Consider the following 18,908-nt stretch of genomic DNA (forward strand, 5'->3'; position numbering starts at 1 on the left):
TTACATATTTTGTTTAACTAAGAATTCATTCTTTATTTGTGTTTTATACAAGCAAAAGGTCTTAAACTAAGAATATTGTTGAAATCGTATTAACCCAATGGATTTTTTTCGGGAAAATGTTTTGGAAACACTGTGTTCTATTTTGTATGAATTTTTAAATGTTTTTAGTGACAATTGTTGTGGTTGTTTTCGATACACTGTATAATGTTAACTGTGAGAAAAAAAAAATAAAAATTAAAATAATCGAAAATTCGAGAAATCTAATAATTAATCGAAAAATCTAAACCTTAAAAAATCGTAAAACTGAAACATTGAAAAATCGAAATATCGAAAAACTGAAAATCGAAAAAATGTAAAATTCAAAAATCTAAAATTTAAAAACCAAATAACGAAAAATCAAAAAAGTGAAGAGTCGAAAAATAGAAAAATCAAAAACCCGAAAACTCAAAAATTAAAGAATTGAACAACAGGAAAATCAAAACACTCGAAAGTCAAGAAATGGGAAAATCAAAACATCGATTAATTGAAAGATCGAAAAATTCAGAGTTTATGGAAGTCAAATTTGAAAAATTAAAAAATCGAAAATTTGACAAAATGACAATTGAAAAACAGGAAATCTAAAACCGGGAAGTCGAAAAATCAAAAGATTAAAAAATCGAAACATTTGAAAAATTCGAAAACTTGAAAAATTCAAATATCGAAGAACTGAACTCAAAAATCAAGAAATTGAAAAATCTAACATTTTAAAAATTAAAGCATCTAAAATTTAAAATCGAAAAATTGAAAAATGTAGAAAGTAAAATAATCGACACATCGAAAAATCCACGAATCAAAAAGCGAAAAGTCTAAGAATCGAAATATTGAAAAATCCCAAGCCTGAGATATCGAAAAACTGAAAAATGAAAGAAAAACTAAAAATGGGAAACTAAATCGGGAAACCAAAACATTGAAAAATCGAAAAATTTAAAGCGACAATTGAAAACAGAAAATCTAAAACCGGGAAGTCGAAAAATCGAAAGATTAAGCAATCGAAAAATTGAAAAAACCGAAAAAGTAAAAAAATTGACACATCGAAAACTCCAAAAGCCAAAAATCGAAAAGTCAAAGAGTCGAAATATTGAAAAATTCCAAAACTGAAAAATGAAAGATAAAATGGAAAACCTGAAAAATCCGAAAACTGAAATATCCAAAAACTGAGAACCTAAAAAGTCGAAAAATTCAGCAATCGAAAAATCCAAAAAGTGAAGTCGAAAAATCGAAAGACTAAGAAATTTTGAAAAATTAAAATATCAAAAGATTGAAAAATCTAAAATTAAAAAATCCAAAAATTGAAAAATCGAAAAAGTAACAAGGTAGACACAAATATTGAAAAGTCCTAAAACTGAAATATCTGAAAACTGAAAAATCGAAAAATCAAAAAGGTGAAGTCGAAAAATAGAAACCTTCAAAAATCGAAAAATTAAAGAATTGAACAACAGGAAAATCGAAGCACTCGAAGGTCAAGAAATGAGAAAATCAAAACATCGATTGATTGAAAAATCGAAAAATTGAGAGTTTATGAAAGTCAAATTTGAAAAATTAAAAAATCGAAAATTTGACAAAATGACAATTGAAAAACAGAAAATCTAAAACCGGGAAGTCGAAAAATCAAAAGATTAAAAAATCGAAACATTTGAAAAATTCAAAAACTTTAAAAATTGAAATATCGAAGAACTCAAATGAAAAATCGAGAAATCGAAAAATCTAAAATTTTAAAAATTAAAGAATCTAAAATTTAAAAATCGAAAAAGTAAAAAAATCGACACATCGAAACATCCAAGAGTCAAAAATCGAAAAGTCGAAGAAACGAAATATTGAAAAATCCCAAAACTGAAATATCGAAAAACTGAAAAATGAAAGAAAAACTTAAAATGGGAAACTAAATCGGGAAATCAAAACATTGAAAAACCGAAAAATTTAAAGCTGCAATTGAAAACAGAAAATCTAAAACCGGGAAGTCGAAAAATTGAAAGATTAAGCAATCGAAAAATTGAAAAATCCGAAAAAGTAAAAAAATTGACACATCGAAAACTCCAAAAGCCAAGAATCGAAAAGTGAAAGAGTCGAAATATTGAAAAATCGCAAAACTGAAAAATGAAAGATAAAGTGAAAAATGGAAAACCTGAAAAATCCGAAAACTGAAATATCCAAAAACAGAGAACCTAAAAAGTCGAAAAATTGAGCAATCGAAAAATCCAGAAAGTGAAGTCGAAAAATCAAAAAATTAAGAAATATCGAAAAATTAAAATATCAAAAGATTGAAAAATCTAAAATTTAAAAATCCAAAAATTGAAAAATCGAAAAAGTAAAAAGGTAGACATATCGAAAAATCCAGAAGTCAAAAATAAAAAGGTCGAAGAATTGAAATACTGAAAAATCGAAAAATCAAAAAAGTGAAGTCGAAAAATAGAAATCGAAATTGAAAAATCAACAAACCTGAAAAATCAAAAAATTAAAGAATTGAAAAACAGGAAAATCGAAACACTTGAAGGTCAAGAAATGGGAAAATCAAAACATCGATTGATTGAAAAATCGAAAAATTGAGAGTTTATGAAAGTCAAATTTGAAAAATTAAAAAATCGAAAATTTGACAAAATGACAATTGAAAAACAGAAAATCTAAAACCGGGAAGTCAAAAAATCAAAAGATTAAAAAATCGAAACATTTGAAAAATTCGAAAACTTGAAAAATTGAAATATCGAAGAACTGAAATGAAAAATCGAGAAATCGAAAAATCTAAAATTTTAAAAATTAAAGAATCTAAAATTTAAAAATCGAAAAATTGAAAAATCGAAAAACTAAAAAAATCGACACATCGAAACATTCAGGAGTCAAAAATCGAAAAGTCGAAGAATCGAAATATTGAAATATGGAAAAACTGAAAAATGAAAGAAAAACTAAAAATGGGAAACTAAATCGGGAAATCAAAACATTGAAAAATCGAAAAATCGAAAGATTAAGCAATCGAAAAATTGAAAAATCTAAAAACTAAAAAAATCGACACATCGAAAACTTCAGAAGCCAAAAATCGAAAAGTCGAAGAGTCGAAATATTGAAAAATCCCAAAACTGAAATATCGAAAAACTGAAAAATGAAAGATAAACTGAAAAATGGAAAACCTCAAAAATCCGAAAACTGAAATATCCAAAAACTGAGAACCTAAAAAGTCGAAAAATTGAGCAATCGAAAAATCCAAAAAGTGAAGTCGAAAAATAGAAACCTTCAAAAATCGAAAAATTAAAGAATTGAACAACAGGAAAATCGAAGCACTTGAAGCTAAAGAAATGGGAAAATCAAAACATCGATTAATTGAAAAATCGAAAAATTGAGAGTTTATGAAAGTCAAATTTGAAAAATTAAAAAATCGAAAATTTGACAAAATGACAATTGAAAAACAGAAAATCTAACACCGGGAAGTCGAAAAATCAAAGGATTAAAAAATCGAAACATTTGAAAAATTCAAAAACTTGAAAAATTGAAATATCGAAGAACTGAAATGAAAAATCGAGAAATCGAAAAATCTAAAATTTTAAAAATTAAATAATCTAAAATTTAAAAATCGAAAAATTGAAAAATCTAAAAAGTAAAAAAATCGACACATCGAAACATTCAGGAGTCGAAAATCTAAAAGTCGAAAAGTCGAAATATTGAAAAATCCCAAAACTGAAATTTCGAAAAACTGAAAAATGAAAGAAAAACTAAAAATGGGAAACTAAATCGAGAAATCGAAACATTGAAAATTCGAAAAATTTAAAGCGACAATTGAAAACAGAAAATCTAAAACGGGGAAGTCGAAAAATCGAAAAATTAAGCAATCGAAAAATTGAAAACACCGAAAAAGTAAAAAAATCGACACAACGAAAACTCCAGAAGCCAAAAATGGAAAAGTCGAAGAGTCGAAATATTGAAAAATCCCAAAACTGAAATATCGAAAAACTGAAAACTGAAAGATAAACTGAAAAATGGAAAACCTGAAAAATCCGAAATCTGAAATATCCAAAAACTGAGAACCTAAAAAGTCGAAAAATTGAGCATTCGAAAAATCCAAAAAGTGAAGTCGAAAAATCGAAGGATTAAGAAATATTGAAAAATTAAAATATCAAAAGATTGAAAAATCTAAAATTTAAAAATCCAAAAATTGAAAAATCCAGAAGTCAAAAATAAAAAAGCCGAAGAACTGAAATATTGAAAAGTCCTAAAACTGAAATATCTAAAAACTGAAAAATCGAAAAATCAAAAAAGTGAAGCCGAAAAATAGAAGCCTTAACAAATCGAAAAATTGAATAATCAAAAACCCGAAAAATCAAAAAATTAAAGAATTGAACAACAGGAAAATCGAAACACTCGAAGGTCAAGAAATGGGAAAATCAAAACATCGATTAATTGAAAAATCGAGTTTATGAAAGTCAAATTTGAAAATTTGACAAAATGACAACTGAAAAACAGAAAATCTAAAACCGGGAAGTCGAAAAATCAAAAGATTAAAAAATCGAAACATTTGAAAAATTCGAAAACTTGAAAAATTGAAATATCGATGAACTGAAATGAAAAATCGAGAAATCGAAATATCCAAAATTTTAAAAATTAAAGAATTTAAAATTTAAAAATCGAAAAATTGAAAAATCGAAAAAGTAAAAAAATCGACACATCGAAACATCCAGGAGTCAAAAATCGAAAAGTCGAAGAATCGAAATATTGAAAAATCCCAAAACTGAGATATCGAAAAACTGAAAAATGAAAGATAAACTGAGAATCTAATATCCGGAAAAATCCGAAAACTAAAATATCCAAAAACTGCGAACCTACAAAGTCGAAAAATCCAAAAAGTGAAGTCGAAAAATCGAAACCTTAAAAAAATTAAAAAATGAAAAATCGAAAAATTAAAGAATTAAAGAACAGGAAAATCGAAACCCTCGAAAGTCAAGAAATGGGAAAATTAAAACATCGATTAATTGTAAAATCGAAAAATTGACAGTTTATAAATGCCAAATTTGAAAAATTGAAAAATCGAAAATTTGAAAAAACGACAACTGAAAAACAGAAAATCTAAAACCGGGAAGTCGAAAAATCGAAACATTTGAAAAATTGAAATATGGAAGAGCTGAAATAAAAAATCGAGAAATCGAAAAATCTAAAATTATAAATATTGAAAAATTAAAATACCAAAAAATTGAGAAACCTAAAATTTAAAAATCGAAAAAAAGTTAACACATCGAAAAATCCAGAAGTCAAAAATGGAAACGTCGAAGAACAGAAATATTGAAAAATCCCAAAACCCAAAACTGAAATATCCAAAAACTGAGAACCTAAAGAATCGAAAAATTGAGAAATCGAAAAATCAAAAAAGTGAAGTCGAAATATCGAAACCTTAAAAAAATCGAAAAATTGAAAAATTAAAAACCTGCAAAATCGTAAGATCGAAAAATGCAAAAATAAGTAAACTGAAAAATCCCAAAACTGAAATGTCCAAAAACTGAGAAATAAAAAAATTGAAAAATTGGGAAATCGAAAAATAAAAAAAGTGAAGTTGAAAAATCGAACCCTGAAAAAATAGAAAAATTGAAAAACCAAAAAACCTGAAAAATCAATCGATTGAAAAATCGACAAATAGAGTTTATAAAAGTCAAAAATTGAAAAATCGAAATATTCAAATATTGTAATTAATTTTATTCCTAGTTAGAAACAAACACTGTTGCCAACATAAGTCGGAGTCCTCAACCGTCATTTAATTTAAACTATAACGCTTCTCTATGTTCTCTGGTCTTAAGTTAACCTCCCGCTCCTCCTACTTTTGTCCATCATCCAATAAAAAACGCCTACGACATACCTTGTCCCCACCCCACAAAACACCCAACTATGACCATCAGGCAAGGACAGTGGCAATATCTTAGTAACAAAACCCTAATTTCTTTATTTTATTAATAAATAATGGTTCACAATTCACTACCACAATACATCCTAGAGGCTCAGTTTAGTTACAAATAAACACCAAATTGTACCAAAGGCCGTAAAAAATCCAGATTTAGAGAGTTAGGCAAATAATAATGACCCTTAATTGCAAGACACTGATTAATTGACATGTTTAACACAAGTGAACACTGAGCCATGAACATTTTGATTGAAAACGAAATTGCACCTTGTGCATGCACTACATAACAAAAATCGAGCAGTTAGACCGCTCAACCAAGGAAATATTAGGACTCAACTCAATGTAGCACACACAACTACTTAAAGAATATAATTTAAATTAAATATAGTTCTGACACAAAATATAATTTCAATAGTAGAAGAAAAAACAAAAACAAGAATGGCAGTATAGATTTCATAAACGCTTTAAAGTTCGTTTCTTGTCTTTAAGTATCTTCTTTTTCTCTGCTGTGAGTTGTTTGTTTTTGTCGCTGGCGTGTTTCTTGGCAAGGGGCCCTTCACCGCTGCAACCCTTCGAGATTTTCTGCGGCTAAAAAAACGTGTAATTTTTATCATCTATGACACGACAAGACTCACTTGAGCGTGAATTTCCGTCATCATCTTAGCTCTTTGGGAGTAATCTTCGTATTGTTCTAAAAGTAGCTTTCCAGCTTCTTCATTGAGAGCTGACTCAGCGTTGGGCACTATTAGGAGGCATTTAATGGTCTAGAAAGTGAAAGTGGTGATTAAAGTCGCCGTTAATTACCCTACGCACCAATAATATATGTTTGATTCCGAGGTCTGACTTCCAATCCTTTTTTAACGTGTTGACGCAAATCTCCCCGTTAGCAGCCACATTTGGGTGGAAAATCTTGGTTAAAAAGAACGCTTTGGGTGGCTCTTGCGGAAATCCTTTCCCTAGAGTGAGTTTCACTTTAAAAACGCCTCCCATATAGGGCGTTCCTAAAACAAGTCATCAGTGTCGGTCAATCGAGGGGTCATCACCCACCTGCAGGTCCGTCAATGTAAGCTTGAATATCAGTCACATCCTCGTCGTTAATTTGAACTTTAATACCTTCAGGTGGGTTTGAGACTAGATCTTCCATTTCTTTGACAACACGCCTTATTATCTGAGGCGAAAGATTCTCGACATTGTTTGACATCTAAAAAAGGGAGAAATGCACGAAAATCACCATACAACCACACTTACCGTTCCAGCAGTTGCCATAAAGTAAAAATATCACAAAATTTGAACGAAATTGGCGATTTCTAGAAGCTAATCACTTTGACAAACGTGATAACAAACATCAGCTTAGCGTTCTAGAGCAAAACAGAGCGACAACGAAATTTGAATTTTGCCACCAATCACATGCTTGGAATTATGACAGTTTAATCTCGGACCCGGGGACCACGCGCCGACGAAAAATCATATTTCGGGCGAATTAAGCGGCAATTTTGACGCGAAAAGGCACCCCGGGGTTGGAGAAAAACACCCCGAAGATGACAAAAATGCGAAAGAAAATAAATCGTGGAAAAAAATAGACAGCGAAAATGGCGCCATCTGTCGACAGACGGTTGCGTATCATGGACAAAAAAAACGTCACAAAAACTCCAACCGTTAACAGCGTCAATAGATTATTCAAAAAAAAAACTGCTGATTATGACAATACACGAAATTCGACTTTAAAAATTAAGGTTAAGGTTTGCTGTAATAATACACACAATGCTTTAATAATAGGTTTAACCTTGAGCTTGCAAAAACTGATTCGTTTTTTTTATCATGGTCTGCGACGTCACGCACCAGATTGACCCCAGCGCCAATCGAAAGCGCTCTATTTTGGTTCAATTTCTGTGGTTAATTCAACGGTAAATCGCTGATCAAGTCATCTGTGAATCGTGCACAATAAACAAAAGAATTGTGAAATTGAAACGTCAGTCATTTTCCAATTTAAAAGTGAATGAACCGATAAAAGGAGGCAAAATGACCGATCAGGTAACAAATCGCTCCAAAAAACACGTCCTTTAACTGTCCCTTCCAGGCAGGCGACGTTTTCGTCAATCGCAAATACCCCCGTGATTTCAATAAACCATCCTGTCCAGACTCAAAACACTCAAAATTTTCCTATCCCTCCGTGATGGTATCACCCACATTGCACCTTTTTGACGTCAGGTTTTTACATAATGACTTTCAGGAGGCGCAAATCAGGAAGCTCAAACATGCGTTGGAGCACTGGAAGGAGATAGTCCTTCTCGGGAAGAAGGTTTTTATTTGGGACAAACAGTGGCACCCCACTGCGCTCGTCGGGGGTAACTGCGTCATACAAGTAGCGAAACGCAATGACCCGTTGTTTTAGGTAGCACGATACTGTTCACGTTTTTGTGGCTGCTGGACCCCAGTATTTTAACTGTAGTTTCAGTATTTGGTTTAGTTTTGACGGTTTGTGACTACATGATTCCCACAATTGCGAGCTCGTTTTTTAAACCCGAGAAATGGACAAGTCGGAAGGAGCAGGAGTTTGAGGAGTTGTGCACCAGCATTGTTTTATATAAGGCGAAGATAGAGTTGGCGTGGGGGCGCTACTATAGAATGAAGAACACCAATAGAAAAATGGTAATTGTTGTTTCACACAGATGGACAATTTCATGTTTTGGTTTCAGTATTTTGGTTTGACAATCGTGTTTTTGAGCTTGCTGGCGTATATTGGATGTTCTTTTAATAATCTGTTCATAGCGTATGTTTTGGTTACGCTGTTGATGCTGTTTCCGGGTATGGAGCACAAGGGCATGATACGGAGATGCAGTGAGCAAATACACAATTTCGTGACGGAGCTTTTGAGACAAGGCAAATCAAAATTGCCAGAGAAAAAAGATTAATTTGCTCAAACTATTAATATGAAGTTGTGTGATACTTTGGACTGATGTAATTTAACTGTAGTTTTATACAAATAAACATTTTTGTAATTAAAAAGCTACAAGCGTTAGTGAGGTATAGAAGTAGGGTTTCATTTTGACGCAAACATCTGTAGACTAGTTTCGATGTCCTTAGGTCTCATCAGTACAGCATATTTTAAAGGTTGTCTATTATTGGGAAGTTTTTATTTAACTTTCGCCGTTACATTGACGTTGGGTTTTCAACCAATCAAATTGCAGTTTGCGGTAGTGTGCAATGCTGCCAACTTGAAGGAAAATCCCCTGAAGTAGAGGGACATTTTTATGATTGACAGGAATTGGTATTCCACGAAAATCAAATTTCTCGATGTTTAAATCAACAAGATTTATTGCCATTATTCGTTTCAAAAACAAATTATAACTACAAGAGTTCATATTTTGCTCTTTTTTTTTTCTTAATATGTGTAGTCTTCTTTTCACAACAAGAAACATGTTTAAAATGGTAAATTTTTGCAGAAAAGTATCGATTTTGCAATTAGGCTCCACGCCTCGGTCAGACAACGAATGAAAAATTCATCAAGAGAGAAACTGAGAACTTATGAATTTTCAAGAAAAAAAAAAACTCAAATTTTGAAAATTTAAAAAAATCAGATTTTGTATTATTGTTCCTGATGGACGTTGTTGCTTCTTCGACAAATTGAAAAATAAAAATTCGATGAACTGAAAAATCGAAAAAAAAAATGTGAAACTGAAAAAACCAAAAAATCGAAAAGTGAAAAACTGTAAATTGAAAAATTGTAGAATGAAAATTTTTAGATTCAAAAAACGAAGAATAAAAAAATTAAAAAGTGAGAAAATGAAAAAATGGAAAAATTGTAAAGTCGAAAAACTGCAAATAGAAAAAATGTAAAATCAAAAATTTCTTGATCGAAAATTTGTACAAACGAAAAAGTGAAAAATTGAAAAAAGGAAAAAAAACATCTAATTGTAAAATAAAAAATTGCAAATTAAAGAAACAAAAATTTAAAACTTAAAAAGCGATAATTGAAAAAGAAAATTGTAAAATCGTAAAATTGCAGATCGAAAAATTCAGTAATTTAAAAATTAAAAGTTGAAAAATTGAAAACTTACAAATCGCGAAACTGAAAAGTGAAAATATTGAATTGAAAAATTTTAAAAACTAAAAATTCGAAAAGTCGAAAAATTGTAAAAAACTAGGAAAAATAAAAAATCGGGAAACTGAAAAATGGAAATACTGAAAAAACGAAAAATTGAAAAAACAAAAAATTGTAAAATTCAAATACTGAAAAACTGAAGCACGAAATATTGTTAAATCGAAATTTTGAAAATTCTAAAAAGTGAAAAATCGGCAGGTTGCAAAAACAAAAACTTAAAATAGCATCTATAAACTCGAAATTCGAAAAATTGACACATTGCAAATCGAAAAATTGAAATAACGCAATATTGCCAAGTGCAAAAATTTTAAAATCGGAAAATTAACAAATCGAAAAATTGTAAAATCAAAAATTTGCTCGTCGAGAAATTGAAAAGTGAAAATATTGAAAAAACCAAAAATTTTAAACAAAAAATTGCAAACTGAAAAATTGAAGAAACGAGAAATTGAAAACTCGAAAAATTAAAAAACGGCAAACTGAAAAATGGAAATATCCAAAAATAGAAAAACGAAAACCTGAAAAATCGGCACGTTGAAAAAACAAAAATTTATAATAGGACCTATAAATCAGAAATTCGAAAAATTGACAGATTGCAAATAGAAAAATTGAAAAGTCTAAAAACTTGAAAGAAATATTCTAGAGTCGAAAAATTGTAAAATTATAAAATCGGAAAATTAACAAGTAGAACAATTGCAAATTCAAGAATTTGAACGTCGAAGAATTGAAGAAAAGAAACATTGAAAAAACGAAAAATTAAAAATCAGGAAATTGAAAAATGGAAATACTGAAAAAACGAAAAATTGTAAAATTGTAAAATCGAAAAATTGCCAGTCGAAAAGGAATTGAAATAGAAAAACTAAAAACTCAGATATTGAAAAACCGAAAAAAGTAAAATCGGAAAATTTAAAAAAATTGTAAATCCGAAAAACTGCAAATCGAAAAACTGAAAAAATGGAAAATCGAAAAAAGGAAAAAAAATCAAACGTCTAAAAATTGACAAATTGTAAAATAATGAAAATCAAAAATTTGTTAATCGAAAAAGGAAAAATTGAAATGTCTAAAAATTTTAAAATTGTAAAATTAAAAAAAATTCAAATAGAAGAAACAAAAATTAAAAATCAAATAATTGAAAAATTCAAAAGTTGGGATGAATATGGGTGGAGCTTAATTTTTGACTTGTTTTTTCTTAATACACATAGTATTTGAACAACACGATACTCAGTAACATGTTTTCTATTTCTTGTTGAGAAATAAGGATTTTGCAATTAAGCTCCACTCCTCGGCTTACGACGAATAAAAAAAATCATCAGAATTGAGATAGGGTGGGTGGGCGGGGCTTATATTTCGCCTTTTTTCTTAAAAAATAAAATTAAAAAATCGAAAAACTGCAAACTTCAAAAATTCTCAAATCCAAAATTGAAGAAACGAAATGTGAAAATTGTAAAATCGAAAAATTGGCAGTCAAAAAAAAACGAAAAACTAAAAATGCAGAAACTGAAAAAATTGAAAAATCAAAAAATTAAAAAGCGAGAAAATGAAAAATCGAAAGTATAGAAAAAATAGAAAAATTGTAAATCCGAAAAACTGCAAATAGAAAAAATGTAAAATCAAAATTTCTTCATCGAAAATTTGAACAAACAAAAAACTGAAAAATTGAAAAATCGAAAAAAGGAAAAAAATCAAATGTCTAAAAATTGACAAATTGTAAAATAAAATATTGCAAATTGAAGGAACAAATATTAAAAATTAGACACATTAGAAAAATTGAAAACTTAAAAAGCGATAATTGAAAAAGAAAATTGTAAAATCGTAAAATTGTAGATCGAAAAATTTAATAATTTAAAAATTAAATAGTTGAAAAATCAATAATTTAATAATTTCAAATTGAAAGAGTGAAGAAACAAAAAAAATTAAAAATTGGAAACTTACAAATCGCGAAACTGAAAAATAAAAATATTGAATTGAAAAATTTTAAAAACTAAAAATTCGAAAAGTCGAATTGTAAAAAACTGAAAAATTGAAGGAACGAGAACTCGAAAAATCAAAAATTAAATCGGGAAACTGAAAAATGGAAATTCTGAAAATACGAAAAATTGAAAAAACAAAAAATTGTAAAATTGAAATACCGAAAAACTGAAGCGCGTAATATTGTTAAATCGAAATTTTGAAAATTCTAAAAAGCGAAAAATCGGCAGGTTGCAACAACAAAAACTTAAAATAGCATCTATAAACTCGAAATTCGAAAAATTGACACATTGCAAATCGAAAAATTGAAATAACGAAATATTTCAAAGTGGAAAAATTGTAAAATCGGAAAATTAATAAATCGAAAAATTATAAACTCAAAAATTTGCTCGTCGAGAAATTGAAAATTGAAAATATTGAAAAAACCAAACATTTTAAACAAAAAATTGTATAATCAAAAAATTGCAAACTGAAAAATTGAAGAAACGAGAAATTGAAAACTCGAAAAATCGGCAAACTGAAAAATGGAAATATTTAAAAATAGAAAAACGAAAAACTGAAAAATCGGCAGGTTGAAAAAAACAAAAATTTAAAACAGGATCTATAAATTCGAAATTCGAAAAATTGACAGATTGCAAATAGAAAAATTGAAAAGTCGAAAAACTTAAATAAGGAAATATTCTAGAGTCTAAAAATTGTAAAATTATAAAATCGGAAAATTAACAAATGGAAAAATTGCAAATTCAAAAATTTGAGCGTCGAAGAATTGAAGAAAAGAAACATTGAAAAATCGAAAAATTGTAAAAATGAGAAATTGAAAATTTGTTAAAATAAGAAATTGAAAAATTGTAAATTTGTAAAATGCAAAAATTGCCAGTCGAAAAGGAATTGAAATAGAAAAACTAAAAACTCAGATATTGAAAAACCGAAAAAAGTAAAATCGGAAAATTAAAAATGGAAAAAATGTAAAATCAAAAATTTCTTAATCGAAAATTTGAACAAACGAAAAACTGAAAAATAGAAAATAGGAAAAAAATCCCAATGTCTAAAAATTGAGAAATTATAAAATAATGAAAATCAAAAATTTGTTAATAAAAAAAATTGAAAAATCGAAGAAACAAAAATTAAAAATCAAATAATTGAAAAATTCAAAAGTTGGGATGAATATGGGTGGAGCTCAATTTTTGACTTGTTTTTTCTTAATACTAATACACATAGTATTTGAACAACACGAAACTCAAAAACATGTTTTTTATTTCTTGTTGAGACATAAGGATTTTGCAATTAAGCTCCACCCCTCGGCTTACGACGAATAAAAAAAAATCATCAGAATTGAGATAGGGCGGGTGGGCGGGGCTTGTATTTCGCCCTTTTTTTTCTTAATATACATAGCCATCTTTTCACAACAAGAAACTAAAAACATGGTTAAAATGATACATTTTTACAAGGAAATATGCAATTATGGAGCGGAGCCTAATTGCAAAATTGATATTTCCTTATACAAATTTTTCATTTTGAGTATCGTGTTGTTCAAAGAATATTATGTATATTAAGAAAAAAAGACAAAATATAAATATCGCCCACCCACCCTATCTCAATTGTGATTATTTTTTTTATTCCTAGAAACTTAAAACATGTTTAAAATGGTAATTTTTTGTAAGGAAATATGGATTTTGCAATTAGGCTCCGCCCCTAGGTCGGCCAACGAATAAAACCCTCATTACTATTTAGATCAGGGCAGGTATAGGTGGGGCTAAATCTTTGGCTTTAATTTTTTCTTAATACACATATAGTATTCTTTGAATAACACAATGTTCAAAAACATGCCTTACGTAGTCATTTCTTGTAGAGAAATAATAAGAATTTGGCAATTAAAATCGAGACAGGGTGGGTGGGCGGGGCTTATATTTTGTCTTTTTTCTTAATATACCTAGTTGTCTTTTCAGAACAAGAAACTTAAAAGACGTTTAAAATGGTAAATTCTTGTGGCCAAATACGGATCTTGTAATTAAGCTGCGCCCCTCGATCTGAAAACGAAAAAGATGTTTTTAAGCTTTCGTAGAGAAACAAGGATTTTGTAGTTAAGCTCCGCCTTCTTAGCTCGCGACGAATGAAAAAATAAATCATCACAACTGAGATAGGGCGGGTGGGCGGGGCTACATTTTGCATTTTTTTTTCTGAACATGTGTAGACTTACTTTGAAAATTAAAACATGTCTAAAATGGTAAATTTTAGTCGTAATCAACTTAAATCGTCCACTTTTCTTCTACCACCCCTTTAAATACGGCAATTTTCAGCTCTAAAAGCTGAAGAATATAATTTCTCTATTATTAACACACCTATTGTTATGAAATTTTAAACGTAATTTGTCCACAACTTTCACTACATAACTGCGGGAGCAGTTTTTTTTTCAACAATTTGTTGTCATTTTTTTTAAATTATTGAAATTTTTGCATCACGTATTTTAAAAAATCAATATTTCAGTTAGTTATGGAAATTTTGGAACGGGGTTGTCACCACTGTTTTCAGCTTGTAAAACTTTAGAAATCGTGCTAGGTCTACTTTTGACTTGTTGGGACTGAGATATAATAAAAATAAAAGTTAGCAATTTCTATAAGCTTTTTTCAACAAAAAAATCGACGATATATCTGGTGTGATTTCCGGAGTTTAGTAAGCTGAAAACCGTGTTCTGAAATTTCCTTTAATAATTGAGAAAAAGATGAAAAATTTTACGAAAATTAAAAGAAAATTTTTTTCTCAAACTGTGACAGGAAAAAATGAAATCATTATTGTTTGCTTGCCTTGAGCTTTAAATGGCAAATTTAAATAATTTTAATCATAAGTCAAAGTTAAATTTCAACTGTTTAAAAAACCATGGTGAAAAAGTTTTGGATTGCAGTGGGCAACACCTTGTGTAATCCTGTCTAGCCTTGCCAGCTTAAAAGACAATTCTAATGGAAAAGAACTGAATTGCTATATTAATTTTGTCTCTAAAAATAAAATGTTAAGTAGTTCTGCTACACAAAGTATGTTTTGGCTTTGCCGCCTTGTTGAAATAGATATTATAATCAGTGTCAACTTATGGGTCAATGATTTACAGATATCTTATGCTTAATTACATTTGTTGTTTGCACAGCACTGAAGTTATTTTTTCCACTTAGAATGGATCGGGATGGAGGATTCAAAAACAGCAGCCACTAAACAAAGTTTTTTATCCAAACTACATATTTTGCACTAGTGTATATCGTGATTAAGAACAGGTCGCGTCACACTTAAACGTCTTTATTCCTATCAATACAATTTACATTAACAAGAAAACAGCCTAGTACTAGGTTTAGTTGTGAAAAACGAACCGCATACGTAATACTCTAGTGATTTATAAAAAGTAAGGCTCATTACAATAAAATTACAAACTAAAACTGAAAAAAAACACATTTCACAAAGTGGACCGCGCACGTAGCGTCTCTGATAAGAGCACTTGTTTATTTCATTTCCTTGGTGTAGGCATCCAACTCCGCGTCGAGTTCTTCGGCAGTGGGTTGCTTCTTTTGATTCCTGAAACTCCTCCCCCCTCCTCGACCTGGCAAAGAAATTACGTTAGTCCTCGGCATCGCCGCCGCTCAAGAAAATCTACCTCTGTTCGGTCGTCCCTTGGGCGCCCCTCTCGGACTCCTGTTGTTAAACTTGCGCTCGCCGATGCCCCTCCTCACCGGCGAGGGTATCTCCGAGGTGATAATCTGAATATTCATCGCCCTGCCGTCCAGGGGCACTCCGTTGTACTGTTTCATGGCCTTAATGGCGTCACTGCGCCGCTCGAAAATCACGTCGGCCGTACCGAGCGACCGCCCCGACCGGTCGTAATGCACTGAGGCGCTTTTCAGCGGCCCGAACTCAGCGAAGAGTTCTTGGATGTCGGAGTCGGAGACTCCAAAGTCTAAATTCGCCACCATGAGCTTCGTGGGGCCCATGCTGGACTGCACCACGGCCCTGGCCGCGGCGACTTTGCGCGGGCCGTAGCCCTCGAACAGATCGTGCTTCCAAGCACTGTTCACATCTCCCTAAAGAAACAAGCGGATGGAGGTCAATCTGCCGTCTCGGCTGCGAGGTGGGATGCACTTGCTGAGCCAGCGCAGCTGCTTAAGTAAAACAATTTATAAACATTTACCCGGGTGTACTGGCGCGTTATTCCTCCGCGTCCTCGGCCCCTTTGGACGCCGCCTGCTCTTCGGAACGTGCCTCGTCTCGGCGGACCGCCCCCGCGGGGTCCGCCGCGTCCGCCCCGCCGACCACCTCGGCGGGGCTTGTTCGACTTTATTATCTCGTCTAGGCTCATCTCGATCGTGTCGACCATTCTTGATGTTTTTACGAAGACTTTGTGGCTAACTGAAGCACTATTTTCCACCGGCGACGACGCGCACAACTATGGACAAGATGGCGAACAAGATGAAAGTAGACGCGGGAACGCGCAAGCGCAATGTCAGAACGCCTCGGTCGGTAACAGCGCGAAATTTAAACCCGCAAGTGAAAGTCACCAAAAACGACAAGATTTTCGTAAAAGTCGAAGAATACGTGTGGGAAATGGGTCAACGCGAATGGAGACATTTGCTCCCCATGGATTCTTATTCAATTTTAACACGAAAACACAAAACAAACGTTGCCTGATTTTTTTATTTCAAAATGGCGAATGACGTGTGATCACTGATCAGCTGCACGAGATTTGTCGCTCCGTCTTATTTATAGATTTAAATTTCCGGAGACACTGGTCCTTTTATATTTAGAAAATGACTCAGGCCACATGCTATGATTTATGTTGTGTAAAATTTTGAAATATGGTGTATTTTTGGTTGCCTATATAAAACGAACGTTAACAAACACATGATAATTATAATGACTAAAATCGCATTTCTTCTGTCTTATTAGCTTATTACAGTGGAACTGGAACGTCAAATTTTGTTACAAATAACTACAACTTATAAATTTCCTTTGTTATTGTGCATACAATCATGTCAATCATGCACCTGTACAAATGACATTTCCGTGTCATACGCCCCTCCCTTAAGATAGATGGAGCCACAGAAAATAAATCCCATCTAATAAACTAACTTATTTTTAAAAGCTACTTTTCGAGTCACTCAACATATTTGTGAAACCATACAAATCTACCGGGTGACCAACACAAGAATTAGCTACAATCATTAATAGTGACCCGGTATTTTTATCGCCATCTTTTATCTATCTTGGTGTCGGAATTTGGCGGGAAATCGCTTTCAAACGGAACGAGATATAGCTAATGTAAATAGATTGATTAATGTTACCTCTAATCTAATCGACCTGATTTTTATGTAACTGTGAAGTACTTCCGCTAACTGTTTATCTCAAATATGTAGAGGTAAAACGATTAAGATAAGGACTTATTTATTTACTTTTATGTTGACTAGTTTAAGGACTATTTTTATTAAACTTTTTCCTTTATTGGAATTTATGGAAACCCTGCTATGACAAGCAATTTTTTTTTCTGTGTTTGATACGCTATAATATGCAAATAAACTTCATTATAACATAATTAACTACCGAGTGACTATTAATGCTTGTGATTTATTTTTTGTCGTCTTTATGTAAAGTCAATTATAGTGGAGTAATATTTAGAAACGTTCGTCAATTTTTTTCTCTTTCTCTGCTAAATACCTTTAGTGTATTTTCTCACTCACTCTAATCAAAATTTTGGATAGTGAATGATTTTTAACGAAAGGAAAATCATTCAACCCAGGGACTTTTAAATTTATGTCGTTTACAAAATTTGAAATATTAATATATTAAGACCCACCACTGACCCGGAAATGACCGGCATTCAGGCAAGACTTCTATCATTACGGGTACTAAGACCAAGTAATGATATAATATATATATAATTATTAAATAAGATAATAGATAATTTTAAATATTGAAATATGGTTGCCATTCATTATTTATTTATTTATTTATCCTCTGCAAAAATTTGATGACGTCATGTCATAATTATGCTCAGTAAATCCTATCTAAAATGTGCAAAATGTTACAGTTTATCACTTTCTAAGATATGACTGATTTGGAAAATAACATATCTTCTAAGAAAATAAATGGCGGGAGTGGGGCTAGTACTTGCTAGGATAAGACTGATTTAGAAAATAATATACCTTCTAAAAAATAAAGGGCAGGAGTTGGGGCTAGTGCTTGCTAAGATAAGACTGATTTTGGCAAATGATATAATCTTTAAGAAAAAAGTTGATTAATTGTTTCCGCTTTTTAAGTTTGTCGATTTTTAGTTTTTCAGTGTTTCAATCTTTCGTTTCGTTAGTTCTTCGATTTGAAATTTTCCTATTTTATCGATTTTTTCAGATTTTTATTTTTTCAATTTTATGATTTTTCAATTTTCCCTTTCTACAATTTCAGCAAAAAAAGCAAATTTATTAAAAATGATATTTTGAAAAATTGCAAATAAAAGATCGTAGATTATTTTTTCTGATAGACTGCATAAAATTTATAATTTTAAATATCAAAAAATTGACAATTCGTATAAATGAAAAACTGAAAAATTGTAAACTTGGAAACCGAAAAATTGAAAAAGCGCCAGATTAAAAAGCGTAAACTAAAAATCGGAGAGCTGAAAGATCGAAAAATTGAATCTAGTAAAAATTGAAAAATCGAAAAACTGGAAAATAAAAAAAATAAAAATTTGGAAAATTGAAAAATCGACAAATTGAAACTAGAGAACCAAAAAACCAAAAAATTTTAAAATCGAAAACTTGCAAAAACGAAAAATTGAATAATTAAAAACTGAGAAGTCGAAAAATTGAAAAGTTCAAGACTGAGAACTCGAAAAATTGAAAAATCCACAAATTAAAAATTTTTGTTTCTCACTTGTTTCGATTTTTCAATTCTTCATGTCCTCAATTT

The 18,908-nt window shown here is 30.7% G+C and overlaps 3 protein-coding genes across 3 annotated transcripts; 1 reads left to right on the forward strand and 2 right to left on the reverse strand.

The window, feature by feature from the left end:
- Nucleotides 1–6,262: 6,262 nt before the first annotated feature.
- Nucleotides 6,263–7,419, reverse strand: LOC135138880 (ubiquitin-conjugating enzyme E2 S). The gene is made up of 5 exons (XM_064068908.1): nucleotides 7,157–7,419; nucleotides 6,956–7,109; nucleotides 6,722–6,909; nucleotides 6,544–6,672; nucleotides 6,263–6,496 (listed from the first exon to the last, which is right to left on the reverse strand). The coding sequence occupies exons 1-5, from the start codon at nucleotides 7,172–7,174 to the stop codon at nucleotides 6,362–6,364; spliced, it is 624 nt and encodes a 207-aa protein (XP_063924978.1). The 5' UTR covers nucleotides 7,175–7,419; the 3' UTR covers nucleotides 6,263–6,361.
- Nucleotides 7,420–7,586: 167 nt separating this feature from the next.
- LOC135138890 (ADP-ribosylation factor-like protein 6-interacting protein 1) lies at nucleotides 7,587–8,914 on the forward strand. Its single transcript, XM_064068919.1, has 4 exons — nucleotides 7,587–7,939; nucleotides 8,139–8,253; nucleotides 8,301–8,557; nucleotides 8,605–8,914. The coding sequence occupies exons 1-4, from the start codon at nucleotides 7,928–7,930 to the stop codon at nucleotides 8,818–8,820; spliced, it is 600 nt and encodes a 199-aa protein (XP_063924989.1). The 5' UTR covers nucleotides 7,587–7,927; the 3' UTR covers nucleotides 8,821–8,914.
- A 6,256-nt stretch (nucleotides 8,915–15,170) lies between these two features.
- Nucleotides 15,171–16,430, reverse strand: LOC135134394 (THO complex subunit 4). Its single transcript, XM_064063063.1, has 3 exons — nucleotides 16,141–16,430; nucleotides 15,610–16,033; nucleotides 15,171–15,555 (listed from the first exon to the last, which is right to left on the reverse strand). Exons 1-3 carry the CDS (start codon nucleotides 16,324–16,326, stop codon nucleotides 15,458–15,460), a joined length of 708 nt encoding a protein of 235 aa, XP_063919133.1. The 5' UTR covers nucleotides 16,327–16,430; the 3' UTR covers nucleotides 15,171–15,457.
- Nucleotides 16,431–18,908: the final 2,478 nt, after the last annotated feature.

Source organism: Zophobas morio, unplaced genomic scaffold (genome assembly GCF_036711695.1).
Source record: "Zophobas morio isolate AGI-343-1 ecotype UQ-CSIRO unplaced genomic scaffold, CSIRO_AGI_Zmor_V1 ptg000004l, whole genome shotgun sequence".
Taxonomy (NCBI): Eukaryota; Metazoa; Arthropoda; class Insecta; order Coleoptera; family Tenebrionidae; genus Zophobas; species Zophobas morio.